The sequence below is a fragment of the Penicillium malachiteum genome, assembly GCF_028827825.1.
Source record: "Penicillium malachiteum strain IBT 17515 chromosome Unknown utg000004l:1.0-4883003.0:1.0-4884900.0, whole genome shotgun sequence".
In the NCBI taxonomy this organism is placed as follows: Eukaryota; Fungi; Ascomycota; class Eurotiomycetes; order Eurotiales; family Aspergillaceae; genus Penicillium; species Penicillium malachiteum.
In genome coordinates, this window is record NW_026643097.1 from 1,288,119 (window position 1) to 1,307,793 (window position 19,675).

The 19,675-nt window shown below is 48.7% G+C and overlaps 10 protein-coding genes across 10 annotated transcripts; 4 read left to right on the plus strand and 6 right to left on the minus strand.

The window, feature by feature from the left end:
* Nucleotides 1-157: 157 nt before the first annotated feature.
* Nucleotides 158-2,213, minus strand: N7483_008638 (F-box/WD repeat-containing protein; the record flags this gene model as incomplete). The annotated part of the gene is made up of 2 exons (XM_057092065.1): nt 158-1,852; nt 1,908-2,213. The coding sequence occupies 2 exons, from the start codon at nt 2,211-2,213 to the stop codon at nt 158-160; spliced, it is 2,001 nt and encodes a 666-aa protein (XP_056943239.1).
* A 313-nt stretch (nt 2,214-2,526) lies between these two features.
* On the plus strand, nt 2,527-2,796 carry N7483_008639 (uncharacterized protein; the record flags this gene model as incomplete). The annotated part of the gene is made up of 1 exon (XM_057092066.1): nt 2,527-2,796. One exon carries the CDS (start codon nt 2,527-2,529, stop codon nt 2,794-2,796), a length of 270 nt encoding a protein of 89 aa, XP_056943240.1.
* Nucleotides 2,797-3,897: 1,101 nt separating this feature from the next.
* N7483_008640 (autophagy-related protein 17) lies at nt 3,898-5,550 on the plus strand (the record flags this gene model as incomplete). Its single annotated transcript, XM_057092067.1, has 1 exon — nt 3,898-5,550. The coding sequence occupies one exon, from the start codon at nt 3,898-3,900 to the stop codon at nt 5,548-5,550; it is 1,653 nt and encodes a 550-aa protein (XP_056943241.1).
* An 805-nt stretch (nt 5,551-6,355) lies between these two features.
* On the minus strand, nt 6,356-8,056 carry N7483_008641 (serine/threonine-protein kinase RIO1; the record flags this gene model as incomplete). Its single annotated transcript, XM_057092068.1, has 1 exon — nt 6,356-8,056. The coding sequence occupies one exon, from the start codon at nt 8,054-8,056 to the stop codon at nt 6,356-6,358; it is 1,701 nt and encodes a 566-aa protein (XP_056943242.1).
* A 324-nt stretch (nt 8,057-8,380) lies between these two features.
* On the plus strand, nt 8,381-12,162 carry N7483_008642 (chromosome segregation protein SMC; the record flags this gene model as incomplete). The annotated part of the gene is made up of 4 exons (XM_057092069.1): nt 8,381-8,418; nt 8,486-8,645; nt 8,697-11,805; nt 11,870-12,162. The coding sequence occupies 4 exons, from the start codon at nt 8,381-8,383 to the stop codon at nt 12,160-12,162; spliced, it is 3,600 nt and encodes a 1,199-aa protein (XP_056943243.1).
* Nucleotides 12,163-12,495: 333 nt separating this feature from the next.
* Nucleotides 12,496-12,990, minus strand: N7483_008643 (uncharacterized protein; the record flags this gene model as incomplete). Its single annotated transcript, XM_057092070.1, has 1 exon — nt 12,496-12,990. The coding sequence occupies one exon, from the start codon at nt 12,988-12,990 to the stop codon at nt 12,496-12,498; it is 495 nt and encodes a 164-aa protein (XP_056943244.1).
* A 456-nt stretch (nt 12,991-13,446) lies between these two features.
* On the minus strand, nt 13,447-14,273 carry N7483_008644 (GIG1 family protein; the record flags this gene model as incomplete). The annotated part of the gene is made up of 2 exons (XM_057092071.1): nt 13,447-14,066; nt 14,165-14,273. 2 exons carry the CDS (start codon nt 14,271-14,273, stop codon nt 13,447-13,449), a joined length of 729 nt encoding a protein of 242 aa, XP_056943245.1.
* A 223-nt stretch (nt 14,274-14,496) lies between these two features.
* Nucleotides 14,497-15,652, plus strand: N7483_008645 (cytochrome b5 reductase family protein; the record flags this gene model as incomplete). Its single annotated transcript, XM_057092072.1, has 4 exons — nt 14,497-14,501; nt 14,593-14,732; nt 14,815-15,440; nt 15,503-15,652. 4 exons carry the CDS (start codon nt 14,497-14,499, stop codon nt 15,650-15,652), a joined length of 921 nt encoding a protein of 306 aa, XP_056943246.1.
* Nucleotides 15,653-16,023: 371 nt separating this feature from the next.
* On the minus strand, nt 16,024-17,356 carry N7483_008646 (uncharacterized protein; the record flags this gene model as incomplete). Its single annotated transcript, XM_057092073.1, has 2 exons — nt 16,024-16,410; nt 16,436-17,356. The coding sequence occupies 2 exons, from the start codon at nt 17,354-17,356 to the stop codon at nt 16,024-16,026; spliced, it is 1,308 nt and encodes a 435-aa protein (XP_056943247.1).
* Nucleotides 17,357-17,777: 421 nt separating this feature from the next.
* N7483_008647 (uncharacterized protein) lies at nt 17,778-19,581 on the minus strand (the record flags this gene model as incomplete). The annotated part of the gene is made up of 5 exons (XM_057092074.1): nt 17,778-18,149; nt 18,209-18,452; nt 18,509-18,918; nt 18,976-19,388; nt 19,443-19,581. The coding sequence occupies 5 exons, from the start codon at nt 19,579-19,581 to the stop codon at nt 17,778-17,780; spliced, it is 1,578 nt and encodes a 525-aa protein (XP_056943248.1).
* Between the last annotated feature and the right edge of the window lie 94 nt (nt 19,582-19,675).

A 19,675-nucleotide genomic window follows, 5' to 3' on the forward strand; every position in this document is an offset into this window, starting at 1 on the left:
TTTGTACAATGAAATTTTGTGTTTTTAGCACATCGGGGTATCCATCCATCAAAAGAAAAAGCGCCAAAACGAAGAAAGTAAGAGAAAGAGAAGATGACTGCTCCTGGATGACAAGAGGGCAGAGATAGGGTTGAACCAGACCAAGTAATGAGAAGAATTATGAGGCTCGGAAGTCGTACATGCGAACATGATAGTCATCGCCGCCAGTGATAAAGCGACTATCACTCAGCCCAATGCAGTTAACGGCCGCCGAATGACCTTCATAGGTCTCTTGGCAGGTTGGAATGCGGGGATCCCAGATTTTGACCATACGGTCCAGTCCGCCAGAAGCGATTCGGAGAGTGTCGGCAGAGAGCGCCCAGATGCCCTCCAAGTGGCCAAAGAATGTGCGCAGGCACTTGCCAGTACTGGTTTCCCACAAACGGATAGTTGCGTCAACGCCGCTGGTGATGATGTATCGTGGGGGTTCAAGGCGGTCTTTATCCTCATCAAAAGAGGAACCGAACATGGAGGGTGGCGAAGCCAAGGTCCTATGCTGAAGGAGTGGGGAGAGGATGTCCACGGGGCCCTCACCAATGTGGTCATTCTCGCAAGCCTCGAGATGGTTCTCGATTTCAATTTCACGCGGCAAGGGGAGAACTTGCTGAACAGCACCGATGTGATTATTGAAAACTCGGATGCAAGTCTTTGTATCGAGATCCCATAGGCGAGCAGCGCCATCATCGCAAGCAGTGAGGACTGTACGGGAGGCAGTGTCGATCTTCACTCCATTTACACCTTCAGGGTGGGGAAGAACAAAAGTCGACTTGTCCTTGAAGTTCCAGATTTTGACCGTCCGATCGACCGAGGCAGATGCAAGAAGGGTAGAATCGAAGTGGAGAGCAATGACAGCTTCTGAGTGGCCATTGTATTTGGAGATGCATTCTCCAGTACGCCAGTTCCACACCCGGATGCTGCAGTCCAAGCCACCTGTAATCAGTTTGGTATCATCGAATTGCAGGCAGCGTACTCCTGCAGTGTGGCCACGCAGGGTACGCAGCTCTTCGTGAGTTTCCAGATCCCAGATCTTAACAGTAGCATCATAGGATCCGGTCATGAGAATGTTGTCCTCGAATTGAAGACACATCACACTATCAGTATGGCCTCGGAAGACCTTGACTGAACAGCGTCGGTGCTTCCAGTTCATGCCAACCACAAATCGATCTCTGTAGACATCCTTCCATGGTCTGTAACGGGTCTTGTAATAATCATCATCGGGCTCTGGGCGGTATGCCGGAGAAACACAATGACGTTTGATCATTTCACAGCCATAATCTTGATCGTCCGTAGTTGTATCAACCTTGCGCTTGCTGCCGGTACTAGGATTCTCAACCACAGAACAGGTTCCATTCGGGGCACCTTGAGTAGGGTCCGCAGAAGACTGATTGCCCCAATTTGAGGCTCGCAACTCAATCTCACGCTTCGATTCACGCAGGCGCTTCCTGTCTAAAAGAGGCAAGCCCCAACCGCACTTGTTGCACTTGCGCCGAATGTGCTGTTCGCACATCCGATGCCACACGACATCATCGTCTGCTAGCATTCTCCAACGGTGAGAAACCTGCGCTGCGCGACAGAGCGAGGCCGTGTCTAGGTACCGCAGAATTTTGAAGGAAAGCTCTGGAGGGAGAGCGGAGAGGAAATCGATTCGGATGAGTTCACGGACGGAGGCGGAAATGAAAGAAAGTTGGGGGAAGCAGCACTGAGCAAGAATTCCCCGCAACATCAATTTGCGCTGTTTTGCTGGAGCTGCGGAAAATAGCGACCAAACGTGGGCGATACCTTGCTGGTCATCTTGCGGAAGGCTGTTCAATTCCTAGAGAGAAAATGAGCTCATGTAGGGACCAGAAAGGAGATATGTGGAGGCTTACCTGTTGAAGTGAGCGCATAGACTGTTCATCAGCCTGACGCCTATTGCATTTCGAATCTGGTTGATGGCGATAGCAGTACCCAGCGTTGATTGGGCGGGGTACCGGGGTGCCATCTTCCGAGCGCAGAGGCGCGTACTGACGAGGGTGATACTTGGTCAGGAATGGCGCAACATTTTGTTTGGCCAGCTCTGCCAGCTCCTCCGACTTCTCGTTGTTATGGGTAGGCGGGGTGCGGTTGGCGTCGGTCACTGGCGCTGCATCTCCCGCTTTTGAGGGGATAGAAACAGGATTCGTTGATGCTGACATCGGAAGAAGTGGTATGCAGGGAAGAAATGAAGAAATAAGGCAAATCAATTAGAGTTGAGAATGGGACTTTGGAGGCAATTTGGTCGAATATTAGACACCGATAAGAGCTCGGTGGTCTATTGGCTCACGCGGATTGTTGTATCGGAGGGGAAGGGGAATGTCGCCGCTTAATGCGAGCTGAATCGAGGGATAGATCACGCAGGATGCCTTTGGATTTAAGTCACCCAAGTCCACAAGGTTCCACCTGTGTCGAGCGTAGTAGTGCTTGCCCGAGGAATCCTGGGATGAGTACCCTGGCAGATACTGCCACAAGATGGGAGTGGTGAGACGTGTTGATGTGTTGATGGGTAGGAGAGTTGGAGATGATCTTCGTGGGCGAGGATGTGACTTTAATAAAAGTCCCACTGGAGTGCAGGTTCCAGTCACGAAAGGAATTGCGCAATCGGAGTGCTCGGCTCGATCTGTGATACGTCTGTTTGAGCCAGATGAGAGAGAAATGTCGACAAGCACGCAACGGGAGGCGAAAGAGGGCGGTGAGCGATTGCATAATGGAAATCTGATCGCTGACGCTAAACCTAGATAGGCTTAGCGCGGGAATAGTTCTGCAGCGGCAGAATCAAAGTGGAACTGAGTGGGACTGGAGTTCGGTAAGAGTACTCCGTACATACGGAGTACGGAGTACGAGAAACATTTGGGATTTCCGGTAAATTTGTTGAGTAGATGGACTCAATACATATGAATATATGAACGATGTAGATTTTTATCACTGCAGCATGCACTCCATAGGTACAATGAATGTGTCTTGCATCCTGCACTTAATATGCTCGGAATACCTTTGCATTGTCCCCTATTAGTGGGCAAGCTTCATTAGAAATAGAGGCCAGAATGGAATATTTACTTGAAAGTCAGGAATAAAAATTGTTATCACTACCTAAGTACGGATAATGCCCGTGAAAGACACTACATAGGTACATATAAATAGCTACCTGTGGCTCTTTTTCCCATCATCGGCATAACTTTATGCATTAGTGCCTAATATATAGGGCTAATATTCCCCGTAGTATTGCTCACCGCCCCACACGTGATGGCGCCATCTCCGCTCTTGATCACATCACTGCACTTCTTATCTCTTCGTCGGCAGATGATGTGATCGACTTTAGACCGCTGGTTTCGTCCATTTCCCCCCTTTCTCTCGCCCGAACGACTGGGGAAGACGATTCGCCCCAGATCACGCCATAACAAGGGGGGTCCAATGATTCATGAGGTCAAGACTCGTTATCGCTGTGAGCTATCCAAACCTTTTTTTGGAGCTCTTGTTTAACGGGCCTGGACCATAATCTCCTATGAGGTAAGTGATTTTATTTCTTGACGGACCCCCTGGATCCACCTGACGTGAAGAGCGGTGGGCTCATTAAGGAGGCTTGTTTTGCTTTCCCCAGATGTCGTATCTCCTGAAACTCCTGTCCATAGCCGTGGTCCTCAAATTCCCAACCCCTCATTTAACCCCTCATTTACAACGGTGTATTCCATGGACGACGACTAAGCATTCTCCAAGACCTTGAATTTTAGGATTAAATAATTACCTGTGATTGAACTTACACCGTAGTGGAGACGATCGGAGCCTGTTCACTTAATTATTTTATCATCCACTTCTGGTAATACATACCAACCATCGATCACGAATATGGCATCATCCTCGTCCTCGTCCTCTTCAATCGCGGCACGGGATCATGAAATTCCCGAGACAACAACTGCGATGCCTCAATTGGATACTCTGATTACCCACCTCTTAGCCGCGAAGCGTTCACTTACCTCAATCAACCATGTTTGGCGTGCAAATGAGATAGTCACTGCTGCTCGGTCCGCCTTGGAAGAAAGTGTCGTGGTGTCCTCCCGGACAGGTTTTCTACGTCGGGGCCTTAACAATCAAATACGTCTCCTCTTTAATGTCCGATCGGAGGTAGAGAAAATATCATCTCGTGGTCGGGAGGAATTCTCAGAAGCGCTCAAGAGTTTGGATGCTGCAGACGCCCGTCTTCGAGGTACACTAGATCTTCTGAGGGAGACTATTGTCCATGCCTCATTTCGCCCCAAGGATGAAGAAGAGAAGAGTCTACATGATTTTGTGGACGAACGCGGGGTGGCAGAGCTGCATGCCTCCCTCAAAAGTTCTATTGACCGTACAAATGACGCGCGTGCTGAGCTAGAAACTTCTAACTGTGAATTCGATGATGAACTTGATGCTGTTCGAAAAGCGCTGCGAAATTACAGATCTACTGCCAGAATGGCATCCTCGCGTGCATCAGCGTCTTCATCATCCTCATCCTCATCGGAACTCGATTTTCTTGCACTATCGTTGATGCCAGGCAGGCTCCGTTCACTGGAGTCGCATGCGCAAGAGATGGCCGATCTTTTGTCATCCCTCGTTACCCACTTTGATCTCTGTGTCACGGCAGTCAAGCATACCGAGGGTGGGGGTGCTGTGGCTCGTTCCATCACCGGCGATATGTCTGCCGAGGTCGGAAAAAGTGGTGAAGGCCTATCTAACATTGGCCAGGAAATCAATGCAAATCTGAATGCCCCACTGGACCCCATGACGGACCAAGAGTATGAAGAAATGTTGCATGTTTTGGTGAAAGATGCGCTCGAGGCCGACGATGTGGTTATGGAAATCCAGGACCGAATCAGTGAAATGGAGTCCGTCTTTGAACAAGTTTGTCTTCAGCGTGATGCCTTGCTTTCAATATCAGCAGCCACTCTCGAGGTTCATTGCCATCTTTCTACTCTAGCTTCTACCCGTTTGCCCCGGTACATATCGCAAGCTCATAACTTCACCCAAGTATGGAGTGAAGAGAATGACCGCTTCAACTCCGGTTTAACCGAACTCTCCGACTTACACTCTCTGTACGACGGGTTTCTTAACGCCTATGACAGTCTAATACTGGAAGTTGCTCGCCGAAGGCAGGTTCGTCATCGCGTAGAGAAAGTTCTTCGTGAGACAAGGCACAAGTTGACTCAATTGTACAACGATGATGTTGCTGCTCGTGAGGCGTTTCACGTGGAGCAAGGTGACTTCCTGCCATCGGACATTTGGCCGGGAATCGGACATGCCCCTATGCATGTGAAGTTCCAGCGCATTACTGGTGGCCATCTCGAAGACGCCTTGCCGCAGCCAGAAGGCCAAGATGCGCCTCCTAGCGAAGCACCAGTTCCCACTGGCACCATAGTCGATGCGGACGAAGGCAGTACAGAGGGAGAAATTATCCCCGACTTGCCAAAAGAGGTGGTTGAGCATGCGTATGCACGTTTAAAGGCTCGAACTCGAGATTTTGTTTGATAACAGTCCTCCTTTTGCCTATTCACCAGGCGCTCCATGATCTTCATGCATGGTATTCTTCAACACTTACCATGATTTCCAAGGTTGTTGGTGGCTCTTGCCAATCTCCAAGTACATACATTACTTTTGCGTGAGTATGTACAACTGCATAAAACTCTACATAGCATCATCTTGACCTTCTGATTTTCTTCCCCTTGACATTATCGCGTTTCTTCGCCCATGGATTTGTGACCTACATGATGAAAACCCAATTGGTACGATCCTTCGCTCAACATTTTCTGCGATTACATTCATGTGGACACTGAGGGATGCATACTCCTCAACAGGTTTGTGGATGTAAGCACCTTCAGTGGGCCAACTTTGAACAGCGGTAATGCTAGCGGAACGACATGACTTCCAAAGAGAGCTCTGACTGGTTTATGACAAAATGCGGATTGAATAGAAATTGCCTCTAGGGCTTTGGGCCCAACATGGACATACAGATAGTCAATCAAGATGCGGCTGATTTGCAATTGGAACTTTCTTGGCCATATGCATTTACTTCTACTTCCTTGAATTACCGTAGTACTGCCAGCCTCTCCAGGCTACCATAGGAAAAGAAATTGTATCAGATGTAATCTTTGTACTGTAGGTTATCCTATCAAGTCTATACGCAGGTATCATATATCCAGATGCTCCATCCTCATATGCATTTCATCATCAAATCATGGCAAGAAACATTCGCGAACCAAAGGCGAAGAAAGAAATTTTTATAAATCCAAACCCATGCAAATAAAATCAAAAAAACATGACCGGGGCAAATCATTTATTTCTTCTTGCGAGAAGAGGTAGAAACGAGCTTTTTCTTCAGATGCTTGGGCATCTTCTTCGCACGCTGCTCACGCTTCTCCTCTTTGACCTTAGCCTTGTGGTCACGCTTAGCATCCTTGTCCTCGAAGCGTTTGCCGCGGGGTTGCTTGGGCGCGAAGGGATCCTTCTCCTCCTCATCCTCGTCGGATTCAGAGTCTGACAAGGACACACCACCACTGGCATCGGAGTCCACATCTTCGCCGTCAGCAACAGGCTTGGACTTATTCGTCGCTAGCAAGTCACCATAAACAAGATCATTGCCTCCACCGTCACGGATCTTCTCTACATCCCGCTCAACATCATAGACTTGCTCCAAGGTTTGGGGGATGTATTGCTGACGGAAGACGGCAGTGTCAACTTCCTCAGACTCTTCGGTGGCACCTGACTCATCGCGAGCAGTGAAAAGCTTCTCAATAGCTTCAAACATCTCCTCATATCCGGAGGAAATATCAACAGGGCCTTCTGGAGCCAGAATGTACTGGAAGATAGTTCGCTCGGACAGAGTGTGCACACCCTTGCGACGGAAGAAATCACTGACGTTCTTGATATCCATTCGAAGGAACTCAAGACTGCGAGGGTGGTCATGCTCAACACTTTGACTGACATCAATGATATAAAGGCGGTTCTTGTGGTACAGAATATTATACTCGCTCAAATCGGCGTGTACAAGCCGGCAGACTTGGTACATCACACGCATGAGGCTCAGCAACTCCATGTACAATGATCGCCAGCGCAGATCCGGCTCGGGAATATCGAATTCAACATCCTTGAGACGAGGGGCGGCAACTCCCTTGGAGCTACCAATGAAACCCATCGCAAGGACGTGCAGGCGAAGGTAAATAGGCTCGGGGCAAGGAATGCCAGCAGAGTAGATTCTCCGCAGGTTACGCATTTCCTTCTCAGCCCACATCTTCACCATTGCACGGTTGTTGCTCTTGTTGTATCCCTGACGGAATCGGAACTCACCAGTGACATACTTGTCACGATCCTTGAAGACCAGGATGCTGGTCTTGTAAACCTTGATAGCACGGTGAACCTGCACAGTCTCGTCGTCCTCGGACAACAAAATGGCGTGGTAGACATTAGCCTCCTTACCAGTAGATAAGCAACCGTGGATCTCAGAGACCAAGCCACGGTTAATCATCTGCAGGAGCAGCATGCGGGTACGAGGGTCGAGCACTTGCTCTGATGTCGCACGGTCCGCACGGTCTCCGCCCTTGTCACCCTTTGAAGAAAGACCGGACTGCTGGTCATCGAGCTTGATCTTGGCGGCATGTTTGGTCAAGGACTTGACCTGGTCATCAATCGAGGCATGTGTGTTGATAGTGGGCTTTTGAGTGTTCGTCTTAGGGTAGGTCCATTTGGGAACGTTGGAATCAGAGGCAAGCTCATTCAATTTTCGCTGGCGATTGTAGGCCTTTGTCAGGTCCGATGGGTCCGAAGACAAGATATCCTCCCGGTCGAGTTCCTCCTCAAAGATATCTTCGTAGTCCTCGTCTTCATCTTCATCGTATTCTTCGGTGGGCTCTTGCCCCGCCATATCGGAGTTGGCCTCTTTGTCAGGGTTCACATAGCCCTGGTTAGGCACATATGTGTGGGATGGAGCCAGGCCATCGGCAAGGCCAGGTACCTGGTCAGAGTTCTCCGGTGCACTCATTTTCACAGGGCAATCGTTGAAAAAAAGAAAGAGAACCTTAGAAGAAAAAAAAGTGATGCCCCCCATTTTTTCTGTGGATGCCCGTCTCACCGCCCGGCAGAACCCCCGCGCCCAGGAGACGCGCGATCTTTCCTCTTTCGCGTGATCTGACGGACCTCGCGATCTATCTACCCCGAACTTCAACACAAACACTCCACCCTGATCGCCAGATCTTTCTTTCAATCTTCAACTTGTGGCAACTAGCCTTCCTATCCTTTCCACTCATTGTGCCCAGGCGCGTAATGCGCTGTTCCCTGTGATCTTCGCGTCGCGCGTCTTCTCAAGATGTATGTCAAGCAGATTATCATCCAGGGCTTCAAGAGGTAAGTTATCCAGAATGATCTGCTGCATTCTCGGATGGGCTATATACTAAATCTCCTGCAATTCTAGCTACAAGGACCAGACAGTCATCGAGCCCTTTTCGCCTAAGCACAATGTGATTGTTGGACGAAATGGTTCCGGCAAGAGTAACTTTTTCGCGGCAATTCGTTTCGTCCTCAGCGATGCATACACTCACCTTGGCCGAGAGGAGCGACAGGCCCTTCTTCACGTACGTTAGGCGACAAAAATAATGAACTGATCAGTTATTGACACCATGCAGGAAGGTTCAGGCTCAGCTGTGATGTCAGCCTATGTTGAGATTATTTTCGACAACTCCGATGATCGATTCCCTACTGGCAAGCCCGAATTGGTTCTTCGTCGTACTATTGGAATCAAAAAAGATGAATACACCCTCGACCGCAAGAATGCAACCAAGAACGACGTCATGAATTTGCTTGAATCGGCCGGTTTCTCTCGCTCCAACCCATACTACATTGTCCCTCAAGGCCGAGTGACCGCATTAACCAACATGAAGGACTCGGAACGGTTGGTACTTCTCAAGGAGGTAGCTGGTACCCAAGTTTACGAAGCCCGCCGCGCGGAGTCCCTCAAGATTATGCACGACACGAACAGCAAACGCACAAAGATCGATGAACTCTTGGACTTCATCAACGAACGTTTGGCCGAGCTTGAAGAAGAAAAAGATGAGCTTCGAACCTACCAAGAGAAGGATAAGGAGCGTCGTTGCCTTGAATACACAATTTATTCCCGCGAGCAGCACGAGATTGCCAATGTGCTGGACAGTTTAGAGGAACAGCGCCAAACTGGTGTCGAAGATGCAGACAACAACCGAGAACAATTCATTGATGGCGAAAAAGCCATGGCACAGATTGAGGCTGAGATTGCCGAGTGCCGTCAGCAGATTGAGTTCTTGAAGGTTGACAAGTCTCAACTTGAAGATGAGCGCCGAGAGGCGTCTAAGACCTTGGCCCAGATTGAACTGCAGGCTAAGTCTCTTGCTGACAATCAGGCCGCTGCTCAGGCCCTGAAGTCTCGCCACGACAATGATCTGAATGGTGTGCAGACGGCCATTCAGGAACGCGAGGCAGAGCTCCAGACGATTTTGCCGGAGTTCAACGCCTCAAAAGACCAGGAAGACACGATCAAGTCTCAGCTGAACGATGCAGAGACATCGCGTCAACGTTTGTACGCTAAGCAGGGTCGCAACTCGCGGTTTAAAAACAAGTCGGAACGAGACAAGTGGCTTCAAATGGAGGTTCGAGAGAGCAATCGATCCATCGTCAATGTGCAAGGTGTGGTAGCAACGACTCAGGAAGATATCACGGAGCTCGAGAAGGAGATTGCTTCTCTTGAGCCCGAAACAGAGCGCCTACGCCAGCAAATTGATGGACGCGGCGATACCATGCACTCATTCGATGAGCAAGTTCAAACCGTTAAGGATGAGAGAGATCAGTTAATTGATCAACGAAAAGAACTTTGGAGAGAAGAAGCAAAGCTGGACTCTGTTATGTCTACTGCGAATCAAGAAAGGGATCGCGCTGAGCGCAGCCTATCGCAAATGATGGATCAAAACACTAGCCGCGGTATTGCTGCTGTGCAGAGGATCAAGCGCGATCACAATCTGGAAGGTGTGTACGGTACTCTGGCGGAGCTGCTCGAGGTTAGCGACAGATACCGAACTGCCGTGGAAGTTACAGCTGGCCAGAGTCTATTCCATTACGTTGTTGATACCGATGAAACTGCCACCACAGTGTTGGAGATATTGCAGAAGGAAAAGGCCGGTCGTGTGACCTTCATGCCATTGAACCGACTGCGCTCCCGTCCTTCGAACATACCTCGTGCTAGTGATACGATTCCCATGATTGACAAGATTCAATTCGATCCGTCATACGAACGAGCATTCCAGCATGTTTTTGGCAAGACGATCATCTGTCCTAATCTCCAGGTGGCCTCTCAATATGCTCGTAGCCATGGTGTCAATGCTATTACACCAGAGGGTGACAGATCAGACAAGCGCGGTGCCCTGACTGGTGGTTACCACGACTCCCGTCAATCCAGACTGGACGCTGTGAAGAACGTCACCAAATGGAGAGATGAATGTGAGACCAAGAAAAGTCGTGGCGCTGAGATTCGTAAGGAGTTGGAAGTGCTGGACCAGCGGATCACCCGGGTTGTTGGTGAGTTGCAGAAACTCGACCAGCGACGACACCAAGTGCAGAACAGCAGTGGCCCATTGCGTCAAGAATTGCGCAGCAAACGGGATCTCTTGCAAAACAAGAACGACGGTCTTGATGCCAAGCGTCGTGCTCTTCGCAATGTCGAGGCTAACTTGACCGCTTTGAATGACCAAGTCAACGCATTCCAGGCTGAGCTCTCCTCTCCATTCCAGAAATCCCTCACTGACGATGAGGAGGCCCGCTTGGAGAGTTTGAGTGTGTCTGTAAAAGAGCTGCGGCGACAGTACCAAGAAATTGCACGCACTCGTAGTGACTTGGAGGCTCGCAAGTCTGTCCTGGAAGTCGAACTCCGTGAGAATCTCAACCCTCGTCTGGACCAGCTTCTCAACCGGGACATTGACATGGCCGAGGATGAGGTGCAGGGCAATCTGAAGGAGACCCAGCGGGAGCAGAAGCGTCTGAGCAAGGCACTTGAGAAACTGAACGTCCGCCTGGAGCAAGTCGACACATCGATCGAGGAGGCTAATGGCCGGGTTGGCGAACTGCAGCAACGCAATGCTGAGACTCGCCGGGAACTTGATGACCTGGCCCGATCGATTGAGAAGTACCAGCGACGTATGGAGAAGAGTATGCAAAAGAAGGCTGCGCTCTCTAAACAGGCCGCTGAATGTGCTGCCAATATTCGTGACTTGGGTGTCCTTCCAGATGAAGCTTTCACAAAGTACAAGCAAACCGACTCGAATGCAGTTGTCAAGAAACTCCACAAGACAAACGAGGCGCTAAAGAAATTCTCGCACGTCAACAAGAAGGCGTTTGAACAACACAACAGCTTCACTAAGCAGCGGGAAACCCTGACTGACCGTCGCCAGGAGCTCGATGATTCGCAGAAGGCCATTGAAGACTTGATCCGTGTCCTAGATCAGCGCAAGGATGAAGCGATCGAGCGAACATTCAAACAAGTATCTCGTGAGTTTGCCAATGTCTTCGAAAAACTGGTTCCTGCTGGTCGTGGCCGTCTGGTTATTCAGAGAAAGACCGACCGCACTGCACGACCCGAAGATGAAGAGGATTCGGATGATGAAGAGGCTCGTCAGAGTGTGGAGAACTACGTTGGTGTGGGTATCAGTGTCAGCTTTAACAGCAAGCATGATGATCAGCAGCGTATTCAGCAGCTGAGTGGTGGGCAGAAGAGTGAGTTGTCGATCCTTCATTATTGGTTCTTCCATTTCTATTCATGAATACTAATTGTATCTAGGTCTTTGCGCTCTTGCCCTGGTTTTCGCCATCCAGGCGTGTGACCCTGCTCCGTTTTACCTGTTTGATGAGATTGATGCCAACCTAGATGCCCAATACCGAACTGCAGTGGCGCAGATGCTGAAGTCGATCTCCGACTCCACTAATGGCCAGTTTATCTGCACAACTTTCCGACCGGAAATGTTGCATGTGGCGGAGAAGTGCTATGGTGTCAGCTTCCGACAGAAGGCTAGTACCATTGACGTGGTTTCGCGAGAGGAGGCCTTGAAGTTTGTGGAAGAGCAGAAGAGCTGATGAGAGCTTTCTCTTCGTGTACATCTTAATTTCTTTCTTCTTGCTTTTCTCTAGGGATATGGCGTACATGATACCGGAATGAGACTATTTTCTACTTTTTTCAACCTTAAAACATTCCCTTCTAGTATCACTAGTACCAATTTCAAGTTTCAAAGCCGCCGGGTTCTTCTGGAAGGGCCTGCACAGGTGATTGACCATCGCGAGAGGCTAATTTTAGCTCATTTCGACGACTATATATATCACTGATTCTTATTGATGTCTTGGGATGATCAATTTTAATTAGGCTCAGAATTTGCATTCCACTTAGGCCTGGGCAACCTAGATAGCGGTCAATTAGGGCTTGCAGGGCCCGGCGGTCAACCCGACGATGGGTAGGATGTGTATGCGGCGGTGAGGTGGGTGATTATGAGATGTATGGCTGTATGTGAGCACCCAATTGGAGCTAGGATACTTTCGACGTAGGACTATCGCCATCTTGCACCCTGTGACACGTGTTGTTGTCCGATATATCGATGCAGTGGTCTTAAGTTGACCTCCACGGTTGCACCGGAGATATATGGTCTTAACTATGCCCGTTTTGGCTGTAGTTGACCGCGCTTTGATCACTGCATAACCGTGTTCACGTGCAAATTCGTTGATTTGTTCAATCCCTATATTTGGACACGTGAAAATTTGGCCTTCGGGGAGGATAGGAAAGGTGAATGGGTCCTCGGGGGTGGTAGGGCCTGTAGAGGCGTCGATAGGGGTCATTGGATTCAAGTTGTCCTTAGCGGTATCCTTAGGGGTATCCTTAAGGGTATCCGTGGGGGCGGCGATGGGGGTGTCCATAGTGATGATAGTGGGCAATTTAGCAGGGGGGATTGGCACCCCGGGCCTGGGCAGGTGTAGAACCTCGCAAGAACCTCGGAACCTTGGAATGATTGGGTGAATGGTGGTTTACAGTTGAAATCAATATGCACATGTGTAAAGCGGTCTAGTGCAGGTCTTTGGTCTGATTTGTTTGCTCGAAAATATGTGGGTTTTGGTCCGGAACAACGATTCTCCACCAGGTCCTCTCCATATGGGCTGTTTGAGTCGAACGATACATTTTAATTCAAGTTGCCAATGATTTTTCGAATATTCTAATGTTCAAATTCTCGGTGACTCGGATGATAATTTTGCAATTATCCCGAATGCAATGAAAGCGCTCAAGTGGTGTAGTGGTAGTAACTTGAAGGCTTGCCTGTCTATACATATATATGAGCTTGAACTAGATCTCCACTACCAGTAGTTGTCTATATACATCTATCTAGACTCTCCCGACCACTCTGCCAATATATCCTCGGGTACATTTCGTACCAGGACATGAACATGTTCCAAGGCTCGCACACTTTGCAGGCCGACCCAATTCTTGAACCATAGCACATGCGATTCGGGATCAAGAAAACGCCCAGCCTTATCCTCGGCCAACCGCTGAACAAATTGGCGCTGCACAAACCCATTGATCAGCGCTCTAGACTCGGCAGTCAAATGGCCTTCATCTGATGCTACAGGAATGGGGGTGCGAGACCACACGACCAAGTGTGAAATGCCGGGTTCAAACCCGTAAGGCCAGTCGTTGCGGAGTATCTTGTAATCCTCGGGGTCGGCAAATGGTTGCGGGTTCTTAAAGGTGAGCAAGGGTCCACTTGGCTTAGACTGGGACTGGGGATCGGGACTAGAGCCATTTACCTGCACAGTATCCGAGGAATGAATATCTGGTGCAGGTACTGTCCCTGTAAGCTCAGAGGGGAGTGGCCATTTCAATCGATGGATGCAAATATAGTTCATCATAGTGCCATATTCGGCCTTTGTTTCTGCGGACCAGGAGAGGTATCGGCGTAGATCGGAGGGCTTCCGCATTAGAGCCCCGAGATCGTTCCGTCCTGATGAATTTAACTGGTGAGGGGTAATTCTCTCTCCATGTCCGGTAAAGACGAGCCGAAATTTGGAGCGTGAGAAGGAGATGAGAGGGAAGACTCACGGATGATATCTCGTAGGTTGTTCCAATCATGAGGGACGAAGTCCTCATCCTTCATGGCTAGGAGCTCATGATCCAGTGGTGTAAGATTGAACGCTGTAGAATTGGTCATGGTGATTGACCTTCAGTTCAATGTACATGAATAGAACTCTCACACACACCGAGTTACAACCTCGAAAGTATTATGGATTGCGGGGAAAGAGGAAACCCCGTCCCAAACGGGAGTGAAGTTCCGTTGGGCGGAATCAACCAAATTCCACTTTCCTCTTCTACTTCTTCACCCTCTCCCATTCCCTCCTTTTCTTCCCCTTATACCCTAATTGAGGATTGTCAAAATGAGGTCAGTTGAATCCTTGTGTCTATCTTATTCGGGATACAGCATGAAAATCTCATTTTTCTTTGATTCAATCGCAATTGCTAACATTCCGCAGTGCGAACATTGGTCTGGTCATTCTGCCCTCGGCCCTCCTGGTCGCAGGTGTCTACGCTGTGAAGCCGGAGTTCATCTCTTACGCGATCGCTCTTGCTGGTGTCTTGTCCAGCGTTGCCTTCTTCATTGGAGGTAGCGGCAGTACGGTCCCCTTGTTTCCCCTGTCGCATCGATCGCATGATCCATATGGCAAGTTGACTAATAATTTATTTCGTTCCAACAGAGCCGCGCAAGGTCTTGAAGCCCACCGAGTTCCAAGAATTCGAGCTTAAGGAGATTGACAACATCTCGCACAATGTCGCCATTTACCGCTTTGCCCTGCCCCGTCCCACCGACATCCTCGGTCTGCCCATCGGTCAACACATCTCTCTCGCCGCTACCATTGCTGGCCAGCCTAAGGAAGTCGTCCGTTCCTACACTCCCATCTCTTCCGACAATGAAGCCGGTTACTTCGATCTGCTTGTTAAGGCCTACCCCCAGGGTAACATCTCCAAGTACCTCACCGAGCTTAAGGTTGGTCAGACCATGAAGGTGCGCGGTCCTAAGGGTGCCATGGTCTACACTCCCAACATGTGCCGTCACATCGGAATGATCGCTGGTGGTACCGGTATCACTCCCATGCTCCAGATCATCGAGGCCATCATCCGCAACCGTCCCCGCAACGGTGGTAACGACACCACCAAGGTCGACCTGCTCTTCGCCAACGTTAACCCCGATGATATTCTGCTTAAGGAGAAGCTGGACAAGCTGAACAAGGAGGACCCCGACTTCAACGTCTACTACGTCCTGAACAACCCTCCCGATGCCTGGACTGGTGGTGTTGGCTTCGTTACCCCCGACATGATCAAGGTATTTTCTTTTTGAATCCTTCCTTCTTGGTATCACATGTGTCTGACTATTTATTTTTCTAGGAGCGCCTCCCTGCCCCCGCCAGCGATGTCAAGATCCTCCTGTGTGGTCCTCCCCCCATGGTCAGCGCCATGAAGAAGGCCACCGAGTCTCTTGGCTACACCAAGGCGCGCCCTGTCAGCAAGCTCGAGGACCAGGTCTTCTGCTTCTAAGCAGTCGCAGAAAGTATGCCACTTGTTTTGAACTAGCTGTGAACAGAGAGTCCAGTGCTCTGTAGAATATCACTGTCAGAACTTTGGTAGAGAAAAAGAAAAGAATGGGTCTGGTGTAAATGAAGAAAAGACGTGGGTATCGGCGCGTGTATAGACCTGATGGCAGGCGTCCACAATTTTGGATGTGATGAATTGTTTTATTTACCTTATATCCTAAATTAACCTAAATTAACGTGTCTGTTATGTTGGAATTGTGAACTTCAGAACTTCGATATGGGTTTAATTATCATGAATTTTAACCGACGCTAATAGATAATAGTATTCTGCTTTCAATTTTGCAAATCATATTCCCTTCAAATTTGACCTTAGGCTTATATCCAATTCTCCATTTCGTGCTTGTTTTTCTTGAGGATAGCGAGAGAATCACTTAAAGAGCTTTGAACTCCAGGGTCCATTGTCATCAGGCCACTGGCGACCATTTCCAGAACATCCGCAGGAGCGCCTTCTGGCACCAGTACTGAGAGTAACTTCCCATATGTCCAGCAATCCAGAGCAACCCTTCTCTCAAACGGTAACTTCGCCAGGGTGTTCTCAGGATCCCAAACTTGGAAGCGAGATGTTATCTCCCAGGGTAACCAATTCCGGTCAAATTCACCTGTTCCTCCGACATCCACGAGGAGGGCATTCTCCTCTGAGTCAAAGTCAAGACTCCCGGGCTTGGTTACTCCTAGCCAATTCCACTGGAAGTCAAATCCCCCCTGTTCCCCCAATATTGATGAGCACGGCATTATCATCTTCATCAATCATGATATTTTGCGGTTTGAGGCCGATATGAGTACATCCATTCTTATGCATCGATTCGAGTGCTGTTCCAATTTGTATGGCCCATTTCATTACCTGTAAGCCATCCACAGGTTGCCATTCCTCTGGGTCGCTAATGAGATCCTGAAGTGTACATCCGGGAGAGTATTCGAGTAGAAAGCCAGTGAGAACTGACGGTATTTCGGCGCTTCGATCGGTTGTGTATGGATCTTTTGATTTTACCAACCCAGCAATTTGTGCGATATTGGGGTATCCTCGAAATTTGGCAAGAACTGCAATCTCGTCTAGGAAATTCTGCGTATCCTCAGGTTCAAAGTGCACACCCATGATCGACTTGTAGATGTAGTCCTGTTCCCCGATTTGAACTTTAAATACCGATTCATCGATACAACCAAAACATTTAAGATCACGACTGTTCTCGAATAGTGGAATATCCGAGATCTGGACCTGATCGATCGCCGGGTGCTGAATCCGTCTTTCATCCTCCTCAATTTCGTATGTCATTTCAGGAAGACTCGCAATGTAGGGGTTATCATGGTTATTGAATCCCTCTCGGATTGGGATGAAGATCGGATCCAAGGTAAAGGCAGTTGGCTCGAAAGTGATCTTCGTGACTGTGTCACGGAGAAGTTCGATTTGGTCAAGGTCAATCGCTTTGAAAAGTTCTTCCAGTTGGGTTTGGGATCGTAGCCCGTGGTCATAGTCTGGTGACGGGGACCTTGCGCCCCAGCTCAACTTGATCATGATCTTGACCCACCACCGGCAGTAAGTTGAAGACTTCCAGCCGTTGGGATAGTATATCGCGGTTACCGACTCATATCGATCTTGGTACCGGGCAAAAGACTTGAACTTAAATCGGGGTGGATGAGGACTTGCAGACATTTTCTTGGTCAGAGTGAACAGTGTCCAGGGGAGAGAATCTAATGAACTGAGTTTGAAGGTTTGCAGGTTTTTGTATTGGAATGTTTTGAAGGTACACATAGGTAAAGCAAGATTCTTCAATATGAGGGGAATGGAAGTTATTCTCTCTCGTTCTGATGGCTGCTGTTTAGTATGCAGGTCTGTGATGTGGGTGGTTAAAGAACGGGTATACCAGTTGACATTGAAGAACTTAGGTGGTTTTTCAATATTGATAAAGGGAATTTTAGAAATCCACACCCATTCAAGAACAAACAACATGGGTAACTCCCTGAGCTAAATATTGGACTAAAAATTGTGTACAAACAAGCTCCAACTAAGAGAATGGCCTTATAACCATAGAAAACTCCTCACGCAGTTCAATGTGGTTATATCAAGTGGGATCTCACTCGTCTTCCATTATGGCCTTGTCTTTCTCGATCTGCAACTGATTTTGACAGACATATCCCTTGAATTTGCGAGCCGGAACCTTTGCTTGAAACATTTCTTGGATCTCTGCCACAGTGCGACCTTTCAACTCAGGCATATAGAAGTAAAGGTAAACGCACATGGGTACAGATAGCCCGAAGAACACAAAACAGACTTTGCCTCCCATGTTGGCCTCGTCGGTGTTGATAAGATATGGGAGGATTTGAAGGACAGCACAGGAGAAAGCTGTGGCCGACATAATATTGATTGAGTATGTTTTCTGTCGTAACAGAGGACTCGGTGTTTCTCCTCCAACTGCGTATGCCACAGCGCCGATAGTGGCTTGATACTAATGGAATTATTAGCTTCCAGGGATGATCTATTAGTTGATCACCAGAGTTAACTTACCAGGAATCCCCATAATGTCATGAGGGCAACTGTAGCCTTCAAAGCAGCCGCTGAACCATTTATGCTGATGCAGCCGATGATAAAAAGACCGATTGTTATCGCGAACATACCACCGACAATCATCGGCCGACGACCCAAGCGGTCTACGAGGGGCCATGAGCATATGTTTCCAAAGAGCTGAACTGCATAGGCACCCTGTGCAGTCGCAATTGAGTCTTTAACGCCTGCGAGCTTGAAATAGTAACTAGCCAGTTCAGCCGGAGTACAAATAGGTCGAACGGCATCTCCAGAACAACTTACGTGAGGTACCCCGAAACAAAATTGACACCAACTAATTGTTGCGCGATATAAACCATGCACACTATACCAGTCCGCCGAAGATCATCCCCTCGGAAGCAATCTAGCCAAGCAGAGCCACTCCGAGCAAGTTCGCGTTCTTGCGCGACAGCAGCTGTGGTAATAGCCATGGCTTCATCAACATCGAACTTGGGTCCATTGAAATAGAGAAATGACTTTCTAGCCTCCTCTGGACGGTCCTTCATTATGAGCCATGACGGCGACTCAGCCAGAAATGGAAGGCCGAGAAGAAGAAGAGATGGCGGTACCAACTGTGTGATGATTGGAATACGCCAGGCAAGACTGTCTGATCGATTTTGGCAACCCAGAATAGCCAATGAATTGAGCCATTCGCCTAACACAATCATGGTGTTCTAGAAAGATTTCAGCTTTGCCTGGAAGAGTATTCAGAGTGATATTAATGCACTTACCACTAGTGTCAGACATATACCTCGCACGTTGGGAGGAGCCAACTCTGCTACAAAGACAGGACCCAGTGAGTGACCTAGCCCAAAACCGAATGTACTCAACAGCTTTCCACCAAAGATTTGGAGAATGGTGTGACTGAAGAACTGTGTCAGAATGCCAGCTACGCAGATCAAACATCCAACGATGATAGTTTTCTTTCGTCCCATCAAATCGGAAATAACGCCAGTTGTGAAAGCCGAACAGAATAGTCCGATTGTACTGGCAGCATTCAAGATTTGTTGATCTCGAGCTGAAACTTCCCAAGCTCCATCAATCTCCACTCCAAATTCTTTCAAGAAAGAATTGACAGCGAGAAGGTTGCCTACTGTGGTCACTTCGTATCCGAAATTGATGGGAAGGAGGAAGATGAAGAGGCCTATGAAGAGTTGTGAGTTTAGTTCATCGATGCTAAGGGAAGGAGACAACATACACCATAATAAGACTCTTCTGTGCTCCCACACTTCGCGCCATGTGGTATTGCCATTGTTGTTGTTCTGTTGGACTGGTACTTGTGTCTCCAGATGCTCATCGTGAACTGGAGAATCTTGCTCTTTCTCGTCGGTAGACATTTTGCTGATCTGCAACGCAGGGGACACATTTTTCCAGTCATTGCTGATCATACAGCATTTAAATAGAACCCAGTCGAATCATCAAATCCCTTTC